This window comes from Mesoplodon densirostris, chromosome 13 (genome assembly GCF_025265405.1).
Source record: "Mesoplodon densirostris isolate mMesDen1 chromosome 13, mMesDen1 primary haplotype, whole genome shotgun sequence".
Classification (NCBI taxonomy): domain Eukaryota; kingdom Metazoa; phylum Chordata; class Mammalia; order Artiodactyla; family Ziphiidae; genus Mesoplodon; species Mesoplodon densirostris.
Genome location: NC_082673.1, coordinates 18,163,902 through 18,190,354, shown reverse-complemented (window position 1 = coordinate 18,190,354; position 26,453 = coordinate 18,163,902). Strand labels below are relative to the sequence as shown.

At 42.3% G+C, this 26,453-nt stretch overlaps 2 protein-coding genes across 2 annotated transcripts in view; one reads left to right on the top strand and one right to left on the bottom strand.

The window, feature by feature from the left end:
• Nucleotides 1-10,544: 10,544 nt before the first annotated feature.
• LY96 (lymphocyte antigen 96) overlaps nt 10,545-26,453 on the bottom strand; it is a 32,995-nt gene continuing 17,086 nt past the window's right edge. Inside the window, exons 3-5 of the mRNA XM_060116234.1 lie at nt 25,265-25,393; nt 11,281-11,333; nt 10,545-10,649 (exon numbers count right to left, since the gene is read on the bottom strand). Of these exons, the coding sequence (XP_059972217.1) occupies nt 10,551-10,649; nt 11,281-11,333; nt 25,265-25,393 (281 nt within the window). The 3' untranslated portion in view covers nt 10,545-10,550. The remainder of the gene's footprint in view (nt 10,650-11,280; nt 11,334-25,264; nt 25,394-26,453) is intronic.
• LOC132501060 (splicing factor U2AF 65 kDa subunit-like) lies at nt 15,995-19,174 on the top strand. Its single transcript, XM_060116522.1, has 2 exons — nt 15,995-16,023; nt 17,761-19,174. The coding sequence occupies exons 1-2, from the start codon at nt 15,995-15,997 to the stop codon at nt 19,172-19,174; spliced, it is 1,443 nt and encodes a 480-aa protein (XP_059972505.1).

Here is a 26,453-nt window from a genome sequence, read left to right as displayed (position 1 = left end):
TTTAGCAGAGCCTGCTCCAAGAATAGCCTGACTTTCTTAGTAAAGCTTTCCTGGTCTTTGTTATTGATCATACAGTACCAAAAAATATTCAGGACAGCTTCCTGCTTATGGTTAGTAAGGAAGTGGTTTTTCTCACAGGCAGAACATCCTTTTTGTTTAAATTACACTGCCTTACTAATTTGGAAAAGGTGTCCCTAATACATGGCAAAATTTTTGGTGGATGCACTGTCAAGGTGTGTCATCCACATTCAGTAAACATTAAGTGACCTGTTCTAGGATTTTGTCAAACATTGGCTGGGAAGGTGATCTGATGTCTTTGTGAATGCTGATGTTCAATTTCCTGTCATGGAGTTGTTCTGGACATCTTCCACTCACCCCTCCCTTCTCCGCCCTGCTCTGTGCCCTGGGGGCTGACCTGTAAGGATGAAGACAGCTTGCTTCCATGCCTTCTGGTTTCACTGGGTTCAGCCAGCGGGGACCCCAGCAGGAGATCTGAGGGAGGAAGCAGAGTGAAGTCCCTCCCTGCGGGGTTACTTCTGGCTAGTCTAGCTGCATAAAGGGTGTAGGGGATGTCAGCTTCCGTCAGACAGACTCTCTCCCTCCCAGTTCCTGTACAGGGTCCCCTACCCTTGACCTAAAGCAATAATGGAGTTCCTCTCCTCCTAGCCCTGGGGTCCTGCACCAATCTTCATGGTTTCCCCACACCTGGGCCTCGGTAAACTCTTTCTTTACTAAAGGCTCCTTAAATTATCCTAATTTAAAGGTGTCATATTTTCTGCTGGGACCCTGACTGACACAGTAATAATAACTTACAGCTAAAAGCTTTTAAAGTTTCTCATTAATTTATTTGTACTTGGTTAACACTTTCTGAAGTTGTTTTTTTTTTTTAAAAAAAAAAAACAATAAACCATGGACACGATGCAAGTGTCCATGTTTGATTCTGAGTCACCACGCTGCAAGTAGAAATGAACAATCTCTTTATTCTTGTCACCGGCATTTTTTTGGTACCCTTTGTGTTTTTGTTTTCATTTTCACCTGTTGTTCTTTGAGAGATTTTTATTGTCAGGTAGTGTCAGGGCATGAAGCCACTCTTTCCCATTTGATCTTTGCTTGATTCACTTTTTATCCCCTAATTTCTGGACTGACAAGCCTGCGAAGGCCCTGCAGCCAGGGAAGTGTTTTCTATTTGTACCCTCCGTGCACAGCACCTGGCACAGAATAGAGCTCAGGGCAGATATTTTGAATGAATGGAGAATCATATCTATTCTTGCTCACAGTTATTAGGGAACAAAGATCATCAGACAGTACTCTTCTGAGAGAGATGAAGAGGTGTGTCTGGGTAGAGGGCAAAGCATATAAGAGCTTGATCAGGGACAATCAGAAGCTGAGATGCTCACAGACTTACATTGCCTTATAATTTCCCTTTAAAAATTCAAAGATGACCACGTTTTTTCCCTCTGAGCAAATTATCCCTCTTACACAGTCATGAGTTAACCACATTAACTTACTTTTAACAAAAAGAAGAAGAAATGGCTTCTGTCTCATACATTTCAGCTGTCTTGTACCCAGTGGGTTGTCAACTTGAAGGATTTCTTTTACATTCCTACTATTCCACTATTCTCTGTGAACAAAAATTTAATTTAAAATGGAAAGTGAGGGTTTGGGTTCATGTCTAATTTTTGACTCACATTATATAAACTCTCTATGCTCTAAGAACATAAAACACCCAAGATAAAATTAGAAAGTAATAGAATTCTTTAAGAGGGTAAATCATGTTTTAGGTTTTCCTGTTTCATCAAGCCATGGCCTTTAGAGATGATCCAGTCCAACCTCTCACTTGGCAGGTGAGGATGATAAAGCCTGAGGTCAGATGCGTGATAGATCCAGGTCTGGGATCAATGTTTCCTGGCTTCCATCAGCAAACCAACTAGAGCAAGGGCTCTGTGCACCTGGACTAGTCCAGTGTGACAGAGAACTCTGCCCACCTGGTCATGACCCAGTCATGATCCGAAGCCCACCCAGTGGCTGACAGGCACTGGCCAGACACTGGAGCTGGCACAGCAGTACAAGCAGTAGTGATTGGTGACAGACAAAGGCCACTGACATAAAAAAGAGGCCTGAAAAACAAACAATCCAATTGAAAAATGGGCAGAAGATCTGCATAGACATTTTTCTATAGAAGACATACAGATTGCCAACAGGTACATGAAAAGATGCTCAACACCATCAATCAAAGGGAAAAGCAAATCAAAACCACAATGAGATATCACCTCAGATCTGTTAGAAGGGCTATTACCAAAATGACAAAAAATAACAAGTATGTTGGAGAGAATGTAGAAAAAAGGGAAACCTTGTGCCCTGTTGATGGGAATGTAAATTGGTGCAGCTACTATAGAAAACAGTATGGAGGGTCCTCAAAAAATTAAAAATAGAACTACTGTATGATCCAGCAATTTCACTTCTGGGTATTTATCTGAAGAAAACAAAAATACTAACTTGAAAAGATATATGATCCCCAATGTTCATGGCAGCACTATTTACAATAAATACTCAAGACATGGAAACAGTCTAAGTGTCTGTCAATGAATGAATGGACAAAGAAGATGTAAGATATATATATGTACACACACACACACACACACACATATATGTATACAATGGAATATTATTTTTCTATAACAAAGAAGGAAATCTTGCCATTTGTGAAAACATGGATGGACTTGGAGGGCATTATGCTAAGTGAAATAAGTCAGACAGAGAAAGCCAAATATGATAGATATGATCTATCTTATATGTGGAATCTAAACAAAAACAAAAACAAAAACCAAGCTTATAGATACATTGAGCAGATGGGTAGTTACCAGAGGCCGGGGGTGGAGGGTAAGAGAAATAGGTGAAGGGGGTCAAAAGTAAAAACACACACACACACACACACACACACACACATATATATATATGAGAAAATGAAGATAGAAAAAAAAAAAAGCAGCCCAGGGGCTCTGATTTCCACTCTAAAGCACTGGAAATTTCCATCTTTGAGTAGTTTATAAAAGAAAACATGGGACTTCCCTGGTCGTCCAGTGGTTAAGAATCTGTCTTCCAATGCAAGGGACGTGGGTTCGATCCCTGGTCAGGGAACTAAAATCCCACATACCGCGGGGCAACTAAGCCCGCATGCCACAACTACTGAGCCTGCACACTCTGGAGCCCGCACGTCACAACTAGAGAGCCCACCCACCGCAACTACTGAGCCCACGCTCTCTGGAGCCTGTGCACCGCAACGAAGAGCCCGTGCACCACAACAAAAACATCCCACATGCCACAATGAAGATCCCACGTGCCGCAACTAAGACCTGACACAGCCAAATAAATAAATAAATATAAAATTATTTAAAAAAGAAAAAACTGTCAATATAGTGTGATTACTATAATATATTATATAAAAAAAGAAAACATGGAAGACGGACGTTAAGGGAGATAAATAATATTTATGGTAAACCTACCATGTTCCAAGTTCTCTCGTCTTACCTAAGTACTACACTCTTGTTGGAACACACTGGGGCTCTTGTATAAAGGAGCAGAATTTTGAGTGAGTTCACATCTCAACTTCTGTTAGTTTAACTAAATAAGTATAATGCCAATGCCCTCTTATTTCTTTTTTTCAAATTAATTTAAAAATTTTTATTTACAGATCATTTAAAATAAATTTTTAATTTCAGAATTTAGTTTTAAATTTACAGAAAATTTGCAGGAATGGTTAAATTCTTGTATACCTAGATTAACCAATTTTTAATATTTTACTAATATGCTTTATAATTCTCTCTGCATATATGTGTGTGTATGTGTACATATATAAAATATGTTTGTGCGTATATATTTTTTCTTCTAAACCACGCAAGAGTAGATTATATACACCATGCCCCTTTACCCTTTATAAACAAGGATATTCTCTTACTTAAACATAGTATAATTATTAAAATCAAGAAATTTAATAAGGAATTTGAATTTAATATGTAGTCCACATTTTCTCTCAATTGTCCTAATAATTTCCTTTATAAACAATTTTTGTCTGGGCCAAGATCCAATGGAGGATTACTTATTTCATTTAGTTGCCATGTCTCAGCCTTTCTTTGTCTTTCATGACATGGGCATTTTGGAAGAAAACAGTTATTTTATACAATAATCTTCAATTTGTGTTCCTTTAATGTGTCCTCATGATAAGTTCAGTGCATTTTGCCTGCAATGCTAGATGAATGGCATTGTGTCCTTTTCAAGGAGTCCCATCGGGAGACACATGATGTCCACTTACACTTAATTGGTGATGTTAACTGTGACTGCTTTGTGAAGGTGTTTTCTCATTTCTCCACTGGATAGTTATTACTTTTCCTGTTGTAATTAATAAGTAACGGTGGAGGATACTTTGGGTACACTTTTCGTTTCTCTTCAGACTTTCCCTCCCTAGATGTAGCATCCATTGATGATGCTTTTTTTTTTTTTTTTGCGTTGATGATTCTTGCCTGAATAAAACTTCACTGTGATGGTTAAAATGTGGTAATTTTGTAACTCCATTATTCCTTCTAACTTCATTACTAGTTGGTATTCTACTGTAAGAAAGAATACTCCCTTCTCTCCTGTTTATTTATTCTTTTATTTACTTACTTGTACACCTCTAAAGACTCTTCATATTTTAATAGATAACAATCTATTACTGTTCTTATATATTTTGATGCACTAAATGACCTGGTTTTGGACAGTGAACATTTCAAGTTAGCTTTTGAGTTTTTTTGACATGCCACTCTTTTTTTTCTTATTAGCATTTCCTTACTGTCTGGAAAAATATGATTATTTGGGCTCATCTTGGACCTTCCCTACTCCAAGCTTGAGTCACCCATTGCTTAAGGAGTACCAATTCCTATTAGTGAGTTAGTAGGGCATGGTATCATATGCACTAAATTTGTGCTGGAGTGTCCTTGCTCCTAAGCCCTTTCAATGAAAAGTTAGGAAAGATGTTAGAAATCATAAGTTTAACCAATACCAATTCCAGTACCGGTTTACAGGGTTCTTCTTTACCTCCCCACTGTCCATATTTATATCTCCTTCCTTATATAGTGGGGAGCCTAGCTCCCAATGAATTAATATATTTATTCCTTTGATCAATCCTATAATACATAAAGTAGGTTTAGAATTGCTCTTCCCACACTACTGTGGAAAAAAAAACTACTAAGAAGAATTCAAGATTTGTTTGCACCTTTTTTTTTCTTTAGACAGGATATATAGACAAATTACTATATTCAGAAGTTACTTAGTTCTTTTTCTTCCTATTTCAATGTGGTCATGATGTTCATTTTAAAACATAGTTGGGCTTATATGCTTCTATTTACCTTCAATTTTAGGGTTTTTATTCTTCATCCCTGTTGATGTATTTTCATTTTAAAATACCTAGAACATTAACATAACTCTACAAGTCAAAATTATATGAAAAGATGTAGTCAGAGAAACGTTACTCCTACCTCTATAGTTTCTGTGCCTCCTCTATACACACTCTTTGTAGGTAACCAATTTTACTAGATTTGGGTTTGTGAAAATAAGCAGATACATGCATTTAAAATTTTTTCTTCTTCTCTCTTACACAAAGGTAGCATACTCTATATACACTTTTGCAACTTGCTTTTTTCACTTAATATACCCCAGAAATCACTTCCTATCAGTTCATAGAGCTCTCTCTCATGGAACTCCATCATGAGTATATACCAACATTTATTCAACCAGTCTTCCAACGTTTATTCAAACAGTTTGGCCATAGAAGTAGTTTCCAGTATTTGGCAATTACAAATAATGGTGCAGTGAAACTTCATGTGAACTTATCCTTGTATTGTTGGAGGTACATGTTCATGTTGAATTTCCAGAAGTAGATCGCTGGGTTTGTTAGATATTGCCAAATTCCCCTTTGCAAGCCTGGTACCATTTGCCTTCCAAGCATCAACAAACATTTCCTCCTAACCTCACCAACAGAATATATTGTGAAGCTTTTGAACGTTTGCCAATCTGAAGAATGAAAAATGGTATTTCAATGCAGTTTTAATTTCAGTTTTCCTTATGAGAATGAATGTCATTTTATATGTTTAGAGGCTATTTTATATAAATAATTCATGAATTGATTCATAAAAACTTGAAGCACCCTTTTAACCATCACCCACAATCTGGACCCATTTTCCCTTGCCCAAGGGAAACTACTGGGATCAATTTTGTGTATATCCTTCCAGTTTTTATCTACTGTCTTTATATATGAATATATGTCCCTGTAGAAAGTACACTGTACACTTTGGTAGGTTTTGATTTTTTCTTTTGCTTTTCTCAATGTATCATATTGTACATGTCCATCTGCTGCTTAATTATTCTTTTACAAAGAAGTAAAGCACTTTAATACTCAGTGTTTCCAATGTTTTAAATTACAGTATACTAAATAAATATGTTTTACTATTTTTCCATTTCCCTATACATCTATAAACAACAGAATTTTTAATGTTTTGGCAAAAAATTTTATTGTGGTATAAAACACATAAAATTTACCATCTTAACCACTTTTAAGAATACAGTTGAGCATATTCACATTGTTGTGAAACAGATCTCCAGAACTTTTTTCATCTTACACATCTGAAATTCTACACATTAAACAACAACTCTCCTTTTCCCTTTGCCATGCTCCTGGTAACCACCACTCAACTTTCTGGTTTTTGATTGCTTTAGATACCTCATATAAATGGAATCAAACAGTATTTGTCTTTTTGTGACTGGTTTATTTCACATAGCACGTCCTCCAGATTCTTTTGTGTTTTAGCATTTGGCAGGATTTCCTTCCTTTTTAAGGCTGAATCATATTCCCTTGTACATATACACCACATTTTATTTATCCATTCATCCACTGATGGACATTTGAGTTGCTTCCACCTCTTGGCTATTATGAATAATGTTGCTATGAACATAGGGGTGCAAATATTTCTTTAAGACCCTGCTTTCAATTCTTTCGTATAGATACCCAGAAGTGGGATTGCTAGATTACATGCTAGTTCTATTTTTAATTTTTTTAGGAACCCCCTTACTTTTTTCCATAGTATTTGTATCATTTTACAATCCTACCAATAGTGCAGTAGGGTTCCAATTTCTCCACTTCCACAAATAACTTCACAAATAACACTTGCTATTTTCTGGGTTTTTTGATAGTAGCCATCCTCATGGGTGTGAGGTGTCATCTCATTGTGGGGTTTTTGTTTTGTTTTGTTTTGTTTGTTCTGTTGTTTTTTTTGGCTACACCACTCAGCTTGCAGGACCAAGGATCAAACCTGGGCCCTCGGCAGTGAAAGTGCAGAGTCCTAACCACTGGATGACCAGGGAATTCCCTCTCATTGTGGTTTTGACTTCTATTTCTCTGATGTAATGATATTGAGCAACTTTTCATACGCTTCTTAGCCATTTGTATATCACCTTTGGAGAAATGTCTATTAAATAAAATCCTTTGCCTATTTTTTAATCAGATTATTGGATTTTTTGTTGTTGAGTTGTAGGAGCTCTTTGTATATTCTGACTATTAACCCCTTATCAGATATATGATTTGCAAATAGTTTCTCCCATCCATAGGATGCCTTTTCACTCTGTTGATTCTGTCTTTTTGTGCACAAAAGTTTTTAAGGTTGTTTTAGTCCCATTTTCTATTATTGCTTTTGTTGCTTATGCTTTTGGCATCTTATCCAAAAAATCATTGCCAAGTCCAAAGTCATGAAGCTTTGCCCCTATGTTTTCTTCTGGGAGTTTTATAGTTTTAGGTTTTACATTTAGTTCTTTAATCTATTTTGAATTAATTTTTGTCTACGATGTAAGGTAAGGGTCCAACTTCACTCTTGTACATGTGGATATTCTGTTCTTTCCCCATTGAGTGGTCTTGGCACACTTGTTGAAGGTCATTTGACCATATAGACAAAGATTTATTTTGGGGATCTCTATTCTGTTCCATTGGTTTATTTATCTGTCTTTATGCCAGTACTACACTGTATTTACTACTGTAGCTTTGTAATATGTTTTGAAATAAGAAAGTGTGAGTCCTCCAACTTTGTTCTTTTTCAAAACTGTTTTGGCTATTCAGGGTCCCTTGATATGCCATATGAATTTTAGGATGAATTTTGCAGCTTAACTTTTTAAAAAATATTTATTTATTTATTTGTTTGCACCAGGTCTTAGTTGCAGCTCCCGGGCTCCTTAGTTGTGGCATGCAAACTCTTATTTGCAGCATGCATGTGGGATCTAGTTCCCTGACCAGGGATCAAACGCAGGCCCCCTGCATTGGGAGCGTGCAGTCTTATCTACTGCACCACCAGGGAAGTCTCTGCAGCTTAACTTTTGAACTCAATAATATTCTTTGGAGATTTATCCATATTAGTACATGTACATCTACATCTATCTCATTCTTTTAAAATGCTGTATAATGTATATTAATGATATCATGATTTACTTTGAAAATTATCCATAATGACTGTTTCCAATTGAACCCCGTGGCCCGGGTTCAATCCCTGGTTGTGCAACTGAGATCCCACAAGGTCACACAGCGTGGCCAAAAAAAAAAATCTAAAATACCTATAATCCCACCAAAATGATAGGCAACGTAACACAGATTTTGGAGATTTACAATACGGAGATTAAATCCCAGATCTTCCACTTACTAACTGTGTAACTCTAGGCAAGTTACTTAACTTCACTAAACTTAATTCCCTCACCTAAAAAATGAAAACAAAAATAATATCTACCTCTTGGAGATTTGTGAGAATTAAATAATACTTTGTATAGTGTTTAGTACATATTCTACATCTATACTATATCCTATACTATAGATTCTCTAAGGAAATGGGTAACTACATCATGGTATATCCAAACAATAGAAATTTACACAGTCATTAAAAATGAGGTAGGGCTTCCCTGGTGGTGCAGGGGTTGAGAGTCCGCCTGATGATGCAGGGGGCGTGGGTTCGTGCTGCGGTCCGGGAGGATCCCACATGCCGTGGAGCGGCTGGGCCCGTGAGCCGTGGCCGCTGAGCCCGTGCGTCCGGAGCCTGTGCTCCACAACGGGAGAGGCCACAACAGCGAGAGGCCCGCGTACCGCAAAAAAAAAAAAAAAAAAAAAAAAAAAGTGTAAGAGGTGCGCTGCATGCTACCTGCTGATAATTCCCTGGGAATGTAGCACCTGAGCCAATGAAGATCCACACCTGTTACTGATAAGGGGTCAAGGTCGGGTAATGTGGAGGCATGGGGCTGAGGTAGAGGGAACTGTGTGGGTGAATGTCCTGGAGTAGGAGGGAGTATGGCACATTCTGGAACACAGAGAGCAAGGGGAGGGTGGTGGGAAAAGGGGCTGGAGAGGGAAAGGGTGGGCAGGGCCTGGCATACTCTCTGAAAGATTCCAGCTTTATCCCGAAAGGCATCAAAAGCCATAGGGAGGGCCTTGTTTGTTTTTGTTTTGTTTTGTTCCATTTGTACCGCAGTGACGTGACAGGACCTGTATTTTCAAAGTATTATTGAAACTACCTTTGTGGAGGATAACTTACCTGAGGTACTGACCAGGTGCAGGACAATCAGTCAGGAGGCAGCAGAGGAGTCCAGGGGAGAAATGCTGGCAACTTGTCCCAGAGTAGAGGCAGGAAATGGAGAGAAGTCGACCGATTGAAGAGGCTGTACCATGGGCTATGTGTCTATGTGTGCTATGGGCTGAATTGTGAACGTTCAAAATTCACGTGCTGAAGCCCTAACCCCCAGTACCTCTAAATGCAACTGGATTTGGAGACAGGGTCTTTAAACAGGTAATTAAGGTAAAATGATGTCACTCAGGCAGGCCCTAAACCAATATGACTGGTGTCCTTATAAGAAGAGGAGATTAGGACACATGCACAGAGGGAAGATAATGTGAAGACACAGGGAGGAGAAGGCCATCTACAAGCCAAGGAGAGAGGTCTCAAAAGGAACCAAATCTGCTGACACTTTGATCTCAGATTTCTAGCCTCCAGAACTGTGAAAAATAAATTTGTTGCTTAGGCCACCCAGTCTGTGGTATTTGCTATGGCAGTCCCAGCAAACTAATACACTGTGCAAAAAAAAATTTAAGTGACAAGACTTCCCTGACGGAGCAGTAGTTAAGAATCCGCCTGCCAATGCAGGGGACACGGGTTTGAGCCCTGGTCCAGGAGGATCCCACATGCCGTGGAGCAACTAAGCCCATGCGCCACAACCACTGAGCCTGTGCTCTAGAGCCCAAGAGCCACAACTACTGAGCCCACGTGCTACAACTACTGAAGCCCGCACACCTAGAGCATGTACTCTACAACAAGAGAAGCCACTGCAGTGAGAAGCCCGTGCACTGCAACAAAGAGTAGCCCCCGCTCGCCGCAACTAGAGAAAGCCTGCGCGCAGCAAAGAAGACCCAACACAGCCAAAAATAAATAAAATTTTTAAAAAAGATTTTAAATGAAGAATAAAACCTTTGAAAAATAAAAACATATACTCGATTTATTCTAACTGAAATCAGGGTGGTGTATGACAGTAAAGTTCAAGCAAAAGAGCCTTTCTTCAGTGTTCCCAGCGATGGCTTCTGTAATACAATTGTATTGTCCCTAAAACGAGTAGTAAGAAATACAAGTAATACAAAATGTTAGATGCTTCTATTTTGTAAGACTTTTATAAGAATTTTATCTTACTAGGAGAAAGCCATTTAAATTGAATTGGTTTTTACTTTCTCAATTTTCTAGCCTAGCCTATGAAATCTTCAAACATTAAATATAATTTGTAACAAAATAGGTAAAGAATATGCATTATTAATGTTTATCTTAAAATAGTTACCAAAAGTGAAACGTGCAAAATTTCATTGCATTTCTAATGCAAATATCTAAAATTACATCATTATTATCCACGGAGGCAGTTACTGAGTTATACACGATGGTCCTACAGTGCTTTCACCCAAAGATCATTTAACATATTAACAATGAGCATTACTTTTAGCAAGGTATGTTGGAAGGAAAAAATAAAATTTAAAAAGGGCTTTCTTTGGTGTAAGTTTTCTATTTTTCCATATTCCACAGAAAGAAGAAAGAGCAAAATATCTAAAACCAAAAAGAAGTGAAAAAAAGCCTTGAACGTCTTAATATTGAATCGATATTTTTAGAAGTTGTGAACCGCTTGTTTCAAATTCTTAACACATCTGTTACTGCAAAAGGTTAAGGAAGTACAAAATGACTTGAACAATACCTTAGAAAATCGTATTCCCCTGAAGGAGAATGATATTGTTGTATTCACAGTCTCTGCAACCAAAATACAAAATACAAAAAGTTATTGGCTAACATCAGGTGATTTTTGTTTGCTTGCTTGTTTGCTTGTTTGTTTGTAGTCCGGAGTGTACCTCTTACAATTTTACTACTGGCAGAAGCAATCCCAAGCAAAATTGTAGAGAAATAATGAATCTTGTATACTGGCTACGATTCTCCTGTGGCTTCCTCTGCCACACTGAGCCCCTCTCACTATCAGCCTATATCTCATCCCTTAGCGGATACAAACTTGTAAGGCCCACTGGTCTCAATAATGAATGAATGATGAACAAGCTAGTGCTAATATGCTTCATCCCAAGTTACATATGTGCATATTTATTGTTGCTGCCTCTTAGCAGGGAATGATAAAGAAAAATCTTCCTAAAGGTGGAGGAGAGATTTGGGAGGCAGCCAGGATACCACATCTCCTTCCAAGCCCACCACCGAGAAGCCTAGCTATGTAGTCACTTGAAATGCACAGCCATGGGCCTGGCCCTGAGGAAGCTGTGGGAGAGAGTCAGAAATGCAGGAAAAACCACACTCCACTGACCCAGTCAGAAACAACAAAGGTGTGAACTTACAGGGTAGGCATAGAAAGAGAAATGTTCTGAACCTCTAACAAAAGCAGTATTGACCAAAAATCTTTCTTAAAGTAATATAAATAGTCAAGTGCAAACTGTATTGATTATTTTTCTCCAAGTTGGCTAAAGACAATCCTTACCAGGAAATGAACAGATTATGTCTACATCCATGCCTTCTTTTTCACAAATAAGCATTTATGTATTTGCTTCTGGGAGTATTCTTATTAGGGGTACTAACACATTAAGATGTTGGTTCTTGAACTTAGTAAAGTGATCATATCTTCATGATCTTACGATCTTTCATTCAAGGCTAATCCAATTCAAATTTAATAGTTCAACCAATATTTATCGAAAGCCTACTATGTACCAGGGACTGGGGATACAAGGGTTGGTAAAATACCATCCTTTCCCTCAAAGAGTTAAAGTCTTTTGGGGACACAGACACGCAAAGAAACCATTCCAAATACAATGTGCAGGGAAAAGATGCAGGAAGGATAAAGGCAGGATAGCACGTTTGTTAAGAGTGATGGCTCTGGGACCTGCACTGCTTGGATTCGAATCCCAGCTCCTCCACTCACTCAGTGTGTGACCTTGGGCAAGTCACTTAACTTCTCTGTGCCTCAGTGAAATGACAGTGGAGAATAACATCTACCTCATAGGATTTTGTTGTTGTTGTTGTTAACATTTTTTTTAAACAATGGTGTGTTAGTTTCTGCTTTATAACAAAATGAATCAGTTATACATATACATATGTTCCCATATCCCCTCCCTCTTGCGTCTCCCTCCCACCCTCCCTATCCCACCCCTCCAGGCGGTCACAAAGCACCGAGCTGATCTCCCTGTGCTATGCGGCTGCTTCCCACTATCTATCTACCTTACGTTTGGTAGTGTATATACGTCCATGCCTCTCTTTCGCTTTGTCACAGCTTACCCTTCTCCCTCCCCATATCCTCAAGTCCATTCTCTAGTAGGTCTGTGTCTTTATTCCTGTTTTACCCCTAGGTTCTTCATGACGTTTTTTTTTTTTCTTAAATTCCATATATATGCGTTAGCATACAGTATTTGTCTTTCTCTTTCTGACTTACTTCACTCTGTATGACAGACTCTAGGTCCATCTATGACAGACTCTAGGTCCATCTACCTCATAGGATTATTACAAGGGTGTCAACTGAAAAAAATGCACAGCCTATAGTTGAGAATTATGCTTTATTCGGTGGACGTACCGAGGACTTAAACCTGGGAGACAGTCTCTCAGATAGCTCTGAGGCACTGCTCCAAAGAGGTAAGCGAGGAGCCAGAATATATAGAAGTTTTTCCAAAAAAAAAACTGAGGTAGTCGGAACATCAAAAGATTACTGTTCATTAAAGAAAAACCAGACCTCTCCAGTTCATGAATTTAGCTCTTTTCCATGTATGGGAAAATGCAAGCGTCTGGGCTCACTGAATCATTCCTTTGATGTGCACCTTAACTACCTAGGGCCGGTCTCCTGTGTTCTCCATCCAGAAACCCCTCAGAGTCTACCATGGCAGGGGAAAGGGAGGGGAGGGAGGGGGCAGCTGCAGTGGCTGAAGCCTTGATGGCCACAACATTCTTTGTTTACTGATATGGCAGGTGACATTCTCTGTCCACAAGGGCTATATAAGTTAATACATGTAAGTGCTCAGAACAAGGCCTGGAATATAGCACTCATGAAATGTTATTAACATTCAAATGTCATTTATTATAACATTAACTGTTACTCCTTTCTAGACCCCCCTCCCATGGCATCTTGTGAATAATAATGATAATGTTATGAATATTATAGTTGATGTTAATATTATTGTTATTGTGACAGTCGGACCGTCATAAAAGATGGGAAGGAAGGCAGGGGGTACATTCCAGGTGGCTGGAAAAAGAGGAGCAAAGGCAGGAAGGTGAAAATCAGTATAGCTTACATGTATGCCTGCAAGGGGCTCAATGTTATTAAAGCAAAGAAGCAGCAGGGGGCTTCCCTGGTGGCGCAGTGGTTGAGAGTCCGCCTGCCGATGCAGGGGACACGGGTTCGTGCCCCAGTCCGGGGGGATCCCACATGCCACAGAGCGGCTGGGCCCGTGAGCCATGGCCGCTGAGCCTGCGCGTCCGGAGCCTGTGCTCCGCGACGGGAGAGGCCACAGCAGTGAGAGGCCCGCGTACCGCAAAAAAAAAAAAAAAAAAGCAGCAGCAGGAGTGCTAAGAAGTAAAGCTGAAGCAGTCAGCGTGAACGTGCTCAGGTTCCACACTAAGAGAATGGAGGTGATAGGGAAACATCCAAGGATGTGAAATGGTCAGAGTTTGTTTAGAGAGGTGAGTCACATGACTGTATAGTAGCTGGATTTAAGGGGAGCACTGAAAGTCAGGGAGACCCGTGAGAGCCCAGGAGGAAGTGACAGTGGTGAAGAGAAGAGGAGGTAAATGCCTCCCGTGACCTCCATCTCGGGTACCCTCCCTCATCACACTCTGTCTCGTCATCCTGCTGCTTTCCTTGAGAGCACTATCGTAAACTGAACCTTATTCCACTTTCATCTTTATCTTCTTCCGTGACCTAGTTACCGTCTTGTTTCCTCCACTGGCCTACAAGCTCCACGAGGACAGGGGTTTTGCTTTGGTCACTTCTGAATTTCCAGCTCTTGGTACTACCTGGTCCCTGCGTACCTGGCTCCGAGATCAGCTACATAATTTGCAAGGCTAAGCACAAAATGAAAATGGGAGGGCACTTATTCAGAAAGCAGGGGAAATATCCATTAAAGGTACTAAAATATAAAGTTTTTTCCTTTCTTCCATAGTTTCTTTCTCCTTCTCTCTAGACTTGCCATGAGTTTAAAAAAAATTTTCTTTCAATTTTATTGAGATATAATTGACATATAGCACAGAAATTTAAGGTGTACAGCATAATAACTTGACCTACATACACTGCAAAATGATTATCATGGTAATCCATCACCTCATAAAACCAGAAAAAAAAGAAAAAGAAAGAAAGAAAAAAATGGTTTTTTTCCTTGTGATAAGAGCTTTTAGGATCTACTCTCTTAGCAACTTACAGATACACCACACAGCAGCGCTAACTACAGTCACCGCCAAATTCTTTGTTTCCTTTTTTTTTTTTTTTTTTTTTTTGGTGGTACGCGGGCCTCTCACTGTTGCGGCCTCTCCCGTTGCGGAGCACAGGCTCCGGATGCACAGGCTCAGCGGCCATGGCTCACGGGCCCAGCCGCTCCGCGGCATGTGGGATCTTCCCGCACCGGGGCACGAACCCGTGTCCCCTGCATCGGCAGGGCGGGCTCTCAACCACTGCGCCACCAGGAAAGCCCTGTTTCCTATTTAATGTATTCAAAATAAAACAAAAATTTTAATCATTAGCATGAATTTTACCATTCCCCTTTATACTGTACAATGCTGACTGTAAACACAAATATCAGAGCATTTAACTCTGAGGCAGAATCACTGAAGTTTCGCAATTTATATTTCGTGGCTCATCCCGAGAAGGTGCCTGAAGCTGGTCAGGAGAAAGTGACCTAAGCCAGGCTCAGGAAGTCTGGAAGGAGGAAGAGAAGGTTCCCCATGCATGAAAGAATCTGAGGGAATTTTCCATGGCACAGGGCGCAAGGTAAGTGTAGAAGCTCACAGCCACCCAGGGGCTGCTCCACAGTGACCTGGGGGTGGGAGTTGGGGGGACACCTGTGCAAAGCCTGGGCCTGACAGCTGCCTGACAGGGTCGCCCTCCCACAGGCTGCCAGATGCCTCATACCCCAGAGCAGGGCAAGGAAGCCAAATCAGGCATCTTTCTTTACCACAGGCATGCAGATCCACAAGTGACTCTCAAAGGTTTTGCAACCTCTGTGCAATACCTCCACGAGCTACTTGCCACGGGGGAGACCATCTGGCCCCCACCTAGTCACCCACTAAACAGTGCCACGGTGCTGCCAGCCCAGGTGGGGCGGCCACTGCCATACCCCAGCCCAGACACTGCAGGATACCATGCCTGACCCTGACCCTCCTTGCTCCAGGCCTCCACCAGGGGCACAGGGTGGCAGGCATCACTGGATGGGATGAGAGGGGAGATGCCAGGCAGGGCCCAGGGCGCCAGCAGGTAGTGAGCAGCAGGGAGCCAAGAACCTGTCCAGGGGAGGTGGGCACATACACCACTGTCCCATCACACTTTGTGTACAAAACACATGCTCAAAGATAAAATGACTAAGCATCTCAAGACTGTGATCCCAGAATAGTACACCCCAAATGTGAAACCCTTCTAAGTATGGGGCCCTGGTTGTGAAGCAAACCCTGTCAACTTTGTAGGAAGGAGGGAGGGAGGGAGGGAGGGAGATGGATGGGACTTGAGTTTGAGGAAGAAATCAAGACTAACTCCCAAGGGACTTCCCTGGTGGTCCAGTGGTTAAGACTCGGACCTTCCACGGCAGGGGACACGGGTTCAATCCCTGGTCAGGGAACTAAGGTTCCGCATGCCACACTGTGCAGCCAAAAAAAAAAAAAAAAAAAGTAACTCCCAAATTTCTATCTGGGGAAACTGCCCAAATGTTTACCAGGTCACGTGGGAAGGAGCTCTAACCTCTTCTGTGGAGTAGCCCTCTTTCTCAACTGTTTTGTCTTTCTTTCTGAGAAAGACATATCTCCCACTCTCCTCTTATGGGAAGTTAGCTTGAAGCCTCTTGAAGGAGCCAAGAGAGAACCAAGGCAGAGTCAGAGAAAAGGAAGACGGAACTTCAGCTTAGGCCCTTCTCTGCTCTTCCCAAAAGGGATCCACGCAGCTCACTGGTGGTCCAGTCCAGGTCTCCTGGCAACTATGCAGGACGCAGGACCCAAGCCTCGGATGGTGTTATGGGGTTGCACAGTGTCCCCCCAAAAGATATATTCAAGTCCTAACCCCCAGTACCTGTGAATATGGCCTTATTTGAAAGTAGGATATTTGCAGACAGTCAAATTAAGATGAAGTAATTAAGGTGGGCCCTAATTGAATATGACTGTGTCCTTATGAAAAGGGAAAATTTGGACATGCAGACTGACATGCATAAAGGGAAGACCACATGAAGGCACAGGAAGAAGATGGTCATCTACAAGGCAAGAGTCTCCTGGGGCCGCCAGATCCTAGGAGAGAGCCCTGGAGCAGATCCTTCCCGAGAGCCTTCAGAGGGAGCACAGCCCTACCAGCACCTTGATCTCAGACTTGTAGCTTACAGAACTGCTAGATGATAAATCTCTGTTGTTCTAAGCCACCCAGTTTTGGGTACCTTGATACAGCAACCCTTGCAAAATCCTGAAAATAGGGCTAACAGACTTATTAAGTTTAAAACACCTTTGAGATATCCATTTATTTATTCATAAATGTGTTTTTGAAAGAAATGAAGGTGTGTGTGTGTGTGTGTGTGTGTGTGTAAGAAGTGGAGGGACTTCCCTCGTGGTCCACTGGGTAAGACTCCGCGCTCCCAATTCAGGGGGCCCAGGTTCAATCCCTGGTCAGGGAACTAGATCCCACATGCACGCCGCAGCTAAGGAGTCCGTATGCCACAATGAAGATCCCACGTACCGCAACTAAGACCCGGCGCAGCCAAAATAAATAAATTAATTAAATAAATATTTTAAAAAAATAAAAGAAGTGGAATGATTTTGTGTAATTTTTATTTTATGTTCACTTGCCCATATTTTCTAAATATCATATCCTAAAAATGTATGACCTTTGTAACAACAAAAAAAAGGAAAGGTCGGCCGGAAGTAGCCGAAGCAAGCGGCGGAAGTAGCCGAAGCGGCCGGAGCGGGCTCGCGGCAAGGCAACGCGAAAGCTGCACAGGGCCCTACGCGGGCGCCTCGGCAGGTTGGGCTTCGATGAGTTCGAGCGGCAGCTCAACGAGAATAAGCAAGAGCGTGACATGGAGAACCGGCACCGGAAGCGCGGCCACAGCTGCTCTCGAAGCCGGGACCGCGAGCGCCGCAGCCGCAGCCGGGACCGGCGCAACCGGGACCAGTGCAGCGCCTCCCGGGACAGGCGGCGCCGAAGCAAACCTTTGACCAGAGGCGCTAAAGAGGAGCACGGTGGATTGATTCGTTCCCCCCGCCACGAGAAGAAGAAGGTCCGTAAATATTGGGACGTGCCACCGCCCGGCTTCGAGCACATCACCCCCATGCAGTACAAGGCCATGCAAGCTGCCGGTCAGATTCCGGCCACCGCCCTTCTCCCCACCATGACCACCGACGGTCTGGCTGTGACCCCGACGCCGGTGCCCGTGGGCGGTAGCCAGATGACCAGACAGGCCCGGCGCCTCTATGTGGGCAACATCCCCTTCGATAGCACTGAGGAGGCCATGGTGGATTTCTTCAACGCCCAGATGCGCCTGGGGATGCTGACGCAGGCCCCCGGCAATCCCGTCTTGGCAGTGCAGATTAACCAGGACAGGAACTTTGCCTTCTTAGAGTTCCGCTCAGTGGACGAGACCACGCAGGCCATGGCCTTTGATGGCATCATCTTCCAGGGCCAGTCGCTGAGGATCCGCAGGCCTCACGACTACCAGCCCCTGCCTGGCATGTCAAAGAACCCCTCTGTCTCTGTGCCTGGAGTCGTGTCCACCATGGTCCCGGACTCTGCCCACAAGCTGTTCGTCAGGGGCTTACCCAACTACCTGAATGACGACCAGGTAAAAGAGCTGCTGACAAAGTTTGGGCCTCTCAAGGCCTTCCACCTGGTTAAGGACAGTGCCACAGAGCTCTCCAAGAACTACGCCTTCTGTGAGTACGTGGACATCAACGTCACAGATCAGGCCATCGCGGGGCTGAACAGGATGCAGCTGGGGGATACGAAGCTGTTTGTCCAGAGGGCAAGCGTGGGAGCCAAGAATGCCACGCTGAGTACCATCAACCAGACCCCCATGACCTTGCAAGTGCCTGGCCTGATGATGAGCTCCCTGGTGCAGATGGGTGGTCACCCGACTGAGGTTCTGTGCCTCATGAACATGGTCCTGCCCAAGGAGCTGCTGGACGACGAGGAGTACAAGGAGATCGTGGAGGACGTGCGTGACGAATGCAGCAAGTACGGGCTCGTCAAGTCCATCGAGATCCCCCGGCCCGTGGACGGCGTGGAGGTGCCCGGTTGTGGAAAGGTCTTCGTGGAGTTCACCTCTGTGTCTGACTGCCAGAAAGCCATGCAGGGCCTGACGGGTCGCAAGTTCGCCAACAGAGTGGTTGTCACAAAATACTGTGACCCCGACTCTTACCACCGCCGGGACTTCTGGTAGAGGCGGCAGGGGAGGGGAGGGCAGGGGCAGGGCTGGCTGGGGCTTCTCCCCCTCCAGTTCCCCCTCTGAAGACGATGGGCAGAGGAGTGACAGCCGAATGACAGCCGGCAGCAACTGGAATGTCAGTGATTAAGGGTTGTGGGGGTTGGGGGCGGGGAGGGGACGGGGGAAGTGCGCACACAGACCCACACAGACACAGAGGGAAGGGGTGGGGAGGGGGTGCACAGCAGGGCGGGGTCGGACCCCCACGGCCCCTCCCCGGAAGTCTCTCTTCCCTTATGCCCCCTTTCTCTCCCCTTCCCCACCGTAGAAACATAGTGTGTTTATAGTTTATGGCCAAACTATATTGAATTTTGTTCTCCGGGCCCGATACCCTGCCCTCTCCCCTTTCAGGACCACAGCTCCTGTCCTTTTGGCCTCTGGTCCTCTCCACCATGTCCTCCCTGGCTTCTTACATAGTTGATTCTCTCCTCTTTAGTCTCCCCAGACCTGCCCCCCACCCCGTGGCCCCTGTCCCTCTCCTACTCTCTGTGGCAGTTTCGTATTTGCTAAGACGAATTTGCTCATTAAACATTTTGTTGTATTTTACTTTATGGAAAAAGAAAATAAAGGAAAGTTATGTTAAAAGTTGGTAAGTATGTTCCTTACTCATTTGATTCCCAAATTGTCAAGGGACGGTTGACAGCATCAATGCTTCTTAAATCAGAATGTCCTGAGCTCTAAGCCCATATATTCGGCTGCCAGAGGGACATGTTTATTTGAATGTTCCCAAATGACCTTGAGCCCAATGTGCCAAACCAGAACTCGTTATCCTTCTCTTTAAAAATCTGCCCCTTGCTTTTGCACACATCATTTCTGATAATGGCACTTCCGTCCATCCAGTCAACAGCCCTGGAGCAGTTCCTGATTTATCTAATGTTTGCCTGCCACATGAGATCAGTCAGCACCTCCCGCCTGTCCTGTTCCTCAATAGGCTCTCTTTCGTCTCCTCCTCTTTACTCCCAGGGCCGCCCTCGTGGTCCCTCAACGGCCTCCCAGCTGTGTTTCCTTCCATCCAAGTTTCTTGCCTCAGCCAACCCCACCTCCTTTAGAGACAGGCTGGGACCTGGGACCCTTTGCTGCAGTGCTTGCACCTGGACTAACGTCTCCTCCAGCAACAAAGCATAGAGAAACTGTAAGGGAGGAAAAATAACTGCATGCAGGCCCAGTTGGGGCAAATTATGGACAAGATACAAAAAGGCCAAAAAAACCCCAACTGCCACTCTGAAGAGCCGGAAGCAAAAACTGGGTGTCGGGAGCAAAAGCAGGGTACTGCACATGTCCCCTGCACACACCACCACCTAAGGGGTGGGCAGACCACCTAAGCCACACCTTTGGCCGACCCCTGGACACACCCCTACCCACACCCCGTATAAGGAACCAGCTCGCCCCCCCTCGGGAAGGGAGCGAGCAAGGGTATCTGTTACGAGTGGGGGCTGCTCATTGTTGCCGTGTGCAGGCTTCTCACTGCGGTGGCTTCCCTTGTTGCGGAGCACAGGCTCTAGGCATGCGGGCTTCAGCAGCTGTGGCACGTGGGCTCTAGAGCGCAGGCTCAGTAGTTGCGGCGCATGGGCTTAGTTGCTCCGCGGCATGTGGGATCTTCCCGGACCAGGGCTCGAACCCGTGTCCCCTGCATTGGCAGGCGGACTCTTAACCACTGCATCACCAGGGAAGTCCCTCTTACCAATTTCTATTGATCAGGGAAGGCTAAGAACCCTGGTCGGTAACACTTCCGTAAGAACCCTAGTTATCTGCAAAAATGGAAATCTCAGTGGGTCATCCCCACCCACTAACAACAAGATGCAGGCCAGTATTTTATGCATGACTGACTTACATGTTGGCTCCTTGCCCCTTTTCTAGGCTCACCTCCAGCAATTCCCCACAAACACATTCTGCTCCAGCTACAAAAAAGATACTCCACAAATAAAACATATTCCTTCATGGCTAGATACGTTTGCATATGCTGTTTCCTCTCAGGGAATGTCCTTTTTCCTCACTATCTGATGTTCTCAGACTCAAGATTCTAATAAAAGACTCTCTGAAGCCTTATCTGAGTTCTCCTGTCACAGTACGTTGGTAACTATGCAGTTAAGACTAAGAGCATATAATCTATTAGCATTTATGACATTGCCTTGCAACATTTGTTCCCATGACTATTTTTCCCAGAGCAGAGTGACCTTCTGAAGAGGGAGGACCTATCATTCAACTCTGGATCACCACAACCTAAACATGACTCGCTCAAATTAGGTTCAACAGATGTTTGTGGAAGGCAGGGAGGGGAGGTGGGAAGAAGCAGGCAGGCTGGGTGGAGTCTGATACATCTTTGATCTCAAGAAAGTGAAACTTTGAAATTTCACATAAATGTCAACATAATCCCACAGAGATTAAGTGAAATAATTGTAAAGCTGTTGTATGAGAGAAATGGACACTTTTTAAACAACAGTAATCTACCAAGAGGATTTCTTTCGCTTTTTTTGTCGTCGTTTTGGTTTCTTTTATTTATTTATTTATTTTTAGGCCACAGTGCCGGCTTGCAGGATCTTATTTCCCTGACCAGGGATCGAACCCATGCCCCCTGCAGTGGAAGCGTGGAGTCCTAACCACTGGACCACCAGGGAAGTCCCGAGGATTTCTTTCAAAGGGAAAGAAAGCATGGCCAGTGGAAGAGTAGTTCTTAAGAGTTAGGAGGCTACTCCATTACCAGATCTCCAAATGACCAAGGGCACGTTACTGAACCACTGCAGACATCGGTTTCCTCACTTATAAAAATGACAGGACTATAAATAAAGTCAGGAACAAAAGAAGGATCCTGTTATGCACATGAATATTTAATCACCATAATTCTTGAATTCTCACGCTGAGCACTGTACTAAGCTTTTTAACACACATTCTCTAATTTAATCCTTAAAACCATGTAAAATAGGTTTCACCGTCCCCATTTCCCAGATGAGGAAAACGAGGATGATAGAGGTTAAATAACACCCAAGGTCACATTGCTGATAGGTGGAAAAGCTGGGACACAGACTCAGGTGTTTATGGCTCTGAGCCCAGACTCATAAGCAATGCCAGCTCCACAATGTGTATGTGCCTTGGGGGTGGCAGACAAGTTAAGAGATGAGGAGAGCTGGTTGGCTGGGAGATATATCTTGAAGCTTCGTTTGCATAGCAAGCAGATTGGTTTACTTAGAAACTTTTTTTTTTTTGGCCACACTGCACAGCTTGTGGGATCTTAGTTCCCCAAGCAGGGATCGAATGTGGGCCCTCGGCAGTGAAAGCGCAGAGTTCCAACCACTGGACCGCCAGGGAACTCCCAGAAACTTTTTTTTTTTGACTGCTAAAAAATGTATAATCCAATTGATGTCCCTGTCAAAGCAAGTATAAGCCTTTCTGTTAAGAACTTTTATATTACTGTCATTCCATTAATTCTCTACCCTTATTTTCCATTTTTGTCCCAACTAATTTTTGTCTATCTAATTTATGTTATGTTGCTCAAATTAACGTATGCATGTAAACTACCTGAAATCTGTTCTTAAACAAGAGAGGGCACTGGTTACTGGTAAATAATTATAGGGGAAAACATTCAACTGCAATAGTAATTTTTAAAATGTTAATAAAAAACAATTAGGCTTGGGGGCTTCCCTGGTGGCGCAGTGGTTGAGAATCTGCCTGCCAATTCAGGGGACACGGGTTCGAGCCCTGGTCTGGGAAGATCCCACATGCCGCGGAGCCACTAGGCCCGTGAGCCACAACTACTGAGCCTGTGCGTCTGGAGCCTGTGCTCTGCAACAAGAGAGGCCGCGATAGTAAGAGGCCCGTGCACCGCGATGAAGAGTGGCCCCCGCTCGCTGCAACTAGAGAAAGCCCTCTCACAGAAACGAAGACCCAACACACCTAAAAATAAATAAATATATTAAAAAAAACAAAAAAAAAACCAATTAGGCTTAAGTTTTTTAACCTAATAAAGTTTTTTTTAAATCTTCTTTTTTAAAATGATAATGCCCTATACCCTGAGAAAACTATAATTCAGAAAGAGTCATGTACCACAATGTTCATTACAGCTCTACTTACAATAGCCAGGACATGGAAGCAACCTAAATGTCCATCAACAGATGAATGGATAAAGAAGATGTGGCACATATATACAATGGACGATTACTCAGCCATAGAAAGAAACGAAATTGAGTTATTTGTAGTGAGGTGGATGGACCTAGAGTCTGTCATATAGAGTGAAGTAAGTCAGAAAGAGAAAAACAAATACCATATGCTAACGCATATATATGGAATCTAAAAGAAACAAAGGTTCTGAAGACATAGAGAATGGACTTGAGGACACAGGGAGGGGGAAGGGTAAGCTGGGACAAAGTGAGAGAGTGGCACGGACATATATACACTACCAAATGTAAAATAGATAGCTAGTGGGAAGCAGCCTCATAGCACAGGGAGATCAGCTTGGTGATTTGTGACCATCTACAGGGGTGGGATAGGGAGGGTGGGAGGGAGATGCAAGAAGGAGGGATATGGGGATATATGTATATGTATAGCTGATTCACTTTATTATAAAGCAGAAACTAACACACCATTGTAAAGCAATTATAACCCAATAAAAATTATTAAAAATAAAATGATAATGCCTGATGTTAGCAAGACAGAGATTAAACTACTATATGTATATATTGCCGGTGGTACAATGTATAAACTGATACAATTTTTCAGAAAAGCAATTCGGCCTTATGTAAACAAAACCACATAGATTCAAATCATTTAAGCTCAGGGATCTCCCTTGGAGTTATGTGTTAACTCCTTCTTCCAAACATGAGAATATTCAAATCTAAAATATGAGAATATTTATATATGCATTATAATATTGTTTATAATAGTAAAAGTATCAGAAGAAAACTAAATGTCTAATAGGAAAATAGTTAAGTAAACCAGGGCATACATAACACTAAGGGAGATGTTTCATCATGTAACATTTATACTCTGATTTTTAAACCACATGGATTATCTGATCAAATAATTAAATAATTTTGAAAAAGAAAAAGTAAATAGAAAATAGTAAATAGTAAAAAGAAAAAGAAAATAATTATAGTACAGTATACTTACAACTGCATAACAATATGCATGAATTTAAAAATGAGAACAAAATACTCCAAAATGTTCTTAGAAATATGATTCTGTGACTTTTTGTTTTGTTTGTTTGTTTTTGTTTGTTTTTGTTTTTGTTTTTGTTTTTTTTGCGGTACGCGGGCCTCTCACTGTTGTGGCCTCTCCCGTTGTGGAGCACAGGCTCCGGACGCGCAGGCTCAGAGGCCATGGCTCACAGGCCCAGCCGCTCCGCGGCATGTGGGATCCTCCCGGACCAGGGCACGAACCCGCGTCCCCTGCATCGGCAGGCGGATTCTCAACCATTGCGCCACCAGGGAAGCCCGATTCTGTGACTTTTTGATTGTTTTCATTTTCTAATTTTTGGTAATGTGACAATATGATTATAGAATTTTTTGATTCTGTGACTTTTTGCTTGTTTTCATTTTCTAATTTTAATGTGACAATATGATATATAGAATTTTTAAAACTATTTAAAATGCTAGTTTAAAAATTATTAAGGAAAAATTCATGGCCATAAGTGGCCTTTAAGTTCCTAAAGTTTGAAATTTTATTATTCTGTGAGTAATTCCAGGGTGGAAAAAAGGGGAGAAAAGACACTGAGGGAACGAATATAAGTGCATAGAAAAATCTATTGTGTTTTTATGAAAAATAATAAATGCAATGTTTAGAAACAGAGAACCATAACCAAGGGTAAATATACAGTATTAATCCGAACAAGGTAAAAATTTTAATATCCCTTCAAACACACCAAATAAGTGTCATCTTAATAATAATCCAGTAACATAATTGTAAAATATTGTCTAAACTGCTAAAAGAAAAACTTTGGATGGAAATAAAGAATTATTATCAGAAAAGGAACTTCACATTTTTAATGTATTTCATTTTCATAGCGTTCTCATAAGGTATTATACTCTATTCTGAGGGTAATACGAATTGAATGCTTACCTCCCTTCAGAGCTCTGCAAAAAGAATAATGATCATCAGATCCTCGGCAAATAACTTCTTTGCGCACTGGGAAATTCACGGACTTAAAAGATATATAGATATTGAAATATAAGCTTTTTATGTCTCTTCCTTAAAAAGAAAAAAATTTCATTAGCCCCTCAAATAAGGTATTTTTAATAAATATTTAATAACCAACATTTACTGTATACTTAAAATATGCCCTGTGTTTTTCCTACATTATTTCATTTAATTATGACAACTACCTATAATGTAGATATTATTATCCTGTTTTGTAAATGAGAAAACTGAAGTTCTGAGAGGGCCACTAGTTGATTGTAATCAAATAGAATGTTCCACAGTGAGAATTATGTGGGCTATGCCTAAAAATAGAATAACCTATATTTTTGAGAAAACTATCAAATGAAAATATAAAATTTCCAGTTGTAGTCATAGACCGTTCTGCGTTCTGACTCCTCTCCCAAGTCTAGCTCACTGACTCATCTTTCTTAGGATTCTAATTTCCACCAGGAAATTCACAAGAGAGGGAAGGGAAAGGAAGTTTTTTTTTTTCCCCTATGAATTTATTTATTTATTTTTGTTTGTGTTGGGTCTTCGTTTCTGTGCGAGGGCTTTCTCTAGTTGCGGCAAGCAGGGGCCTCTCTTCATTGCGGGGCGCGGGCCTTTCACTGTCGTGGCCTCTCTTGTTGCAGGGCACAGGCTCCAGACGCGCAGGCTCAGTAGTTGTGGCTCACGGGCCCAGTTGCTCCGCGGCATGTGGGATCTTCCCAGACCAGGGCTCGAACCCATGTCCCCTGAATTGGCAGGCAGATTCTCAACCACTACACCACCAGGGAAGCCCAGGAAGGCTGTTTTGATGAAAGATTTCTTGGAGAACAAAATTGAACCTTTTGATTAAAAATTAAATAGATGAGCTATTTCTTATTTCCTCAGGGTCTCTTTATTACCAACGAAGATGGAAAAGTCCAGGAAGAAATGCATTTTGCTCAACTCTTCTAAGTTACTCAGTTGGCCCAACTGGACAAAATGCACAATCTTTTTTATAATGAAAACAATTACTGTAACCACTACCTCATGGAAAGTATTTTCCTAATAAGGTCACCATGACTCATTGTAGCCGTAATAAAAATTAAAAAAATTTGTTTCCGTCTTTACCTTGAACTTGGCTACG

Coding starts and splice junctions, on each gene's coding strand:
- LOC132501060 (XM_060116522.1), top strand. CDS start 15,995: ATGCCAGGCAGGGCCCAGGGCGCCAGCAG. Junction 16,024..17,760: donor AGGGCCCAGGGCGCCAGCAG/GTAGTGAGCAGC, acceptor GCGCCTCGGCAG/GTTGGGCTTCGATGAGTTCG.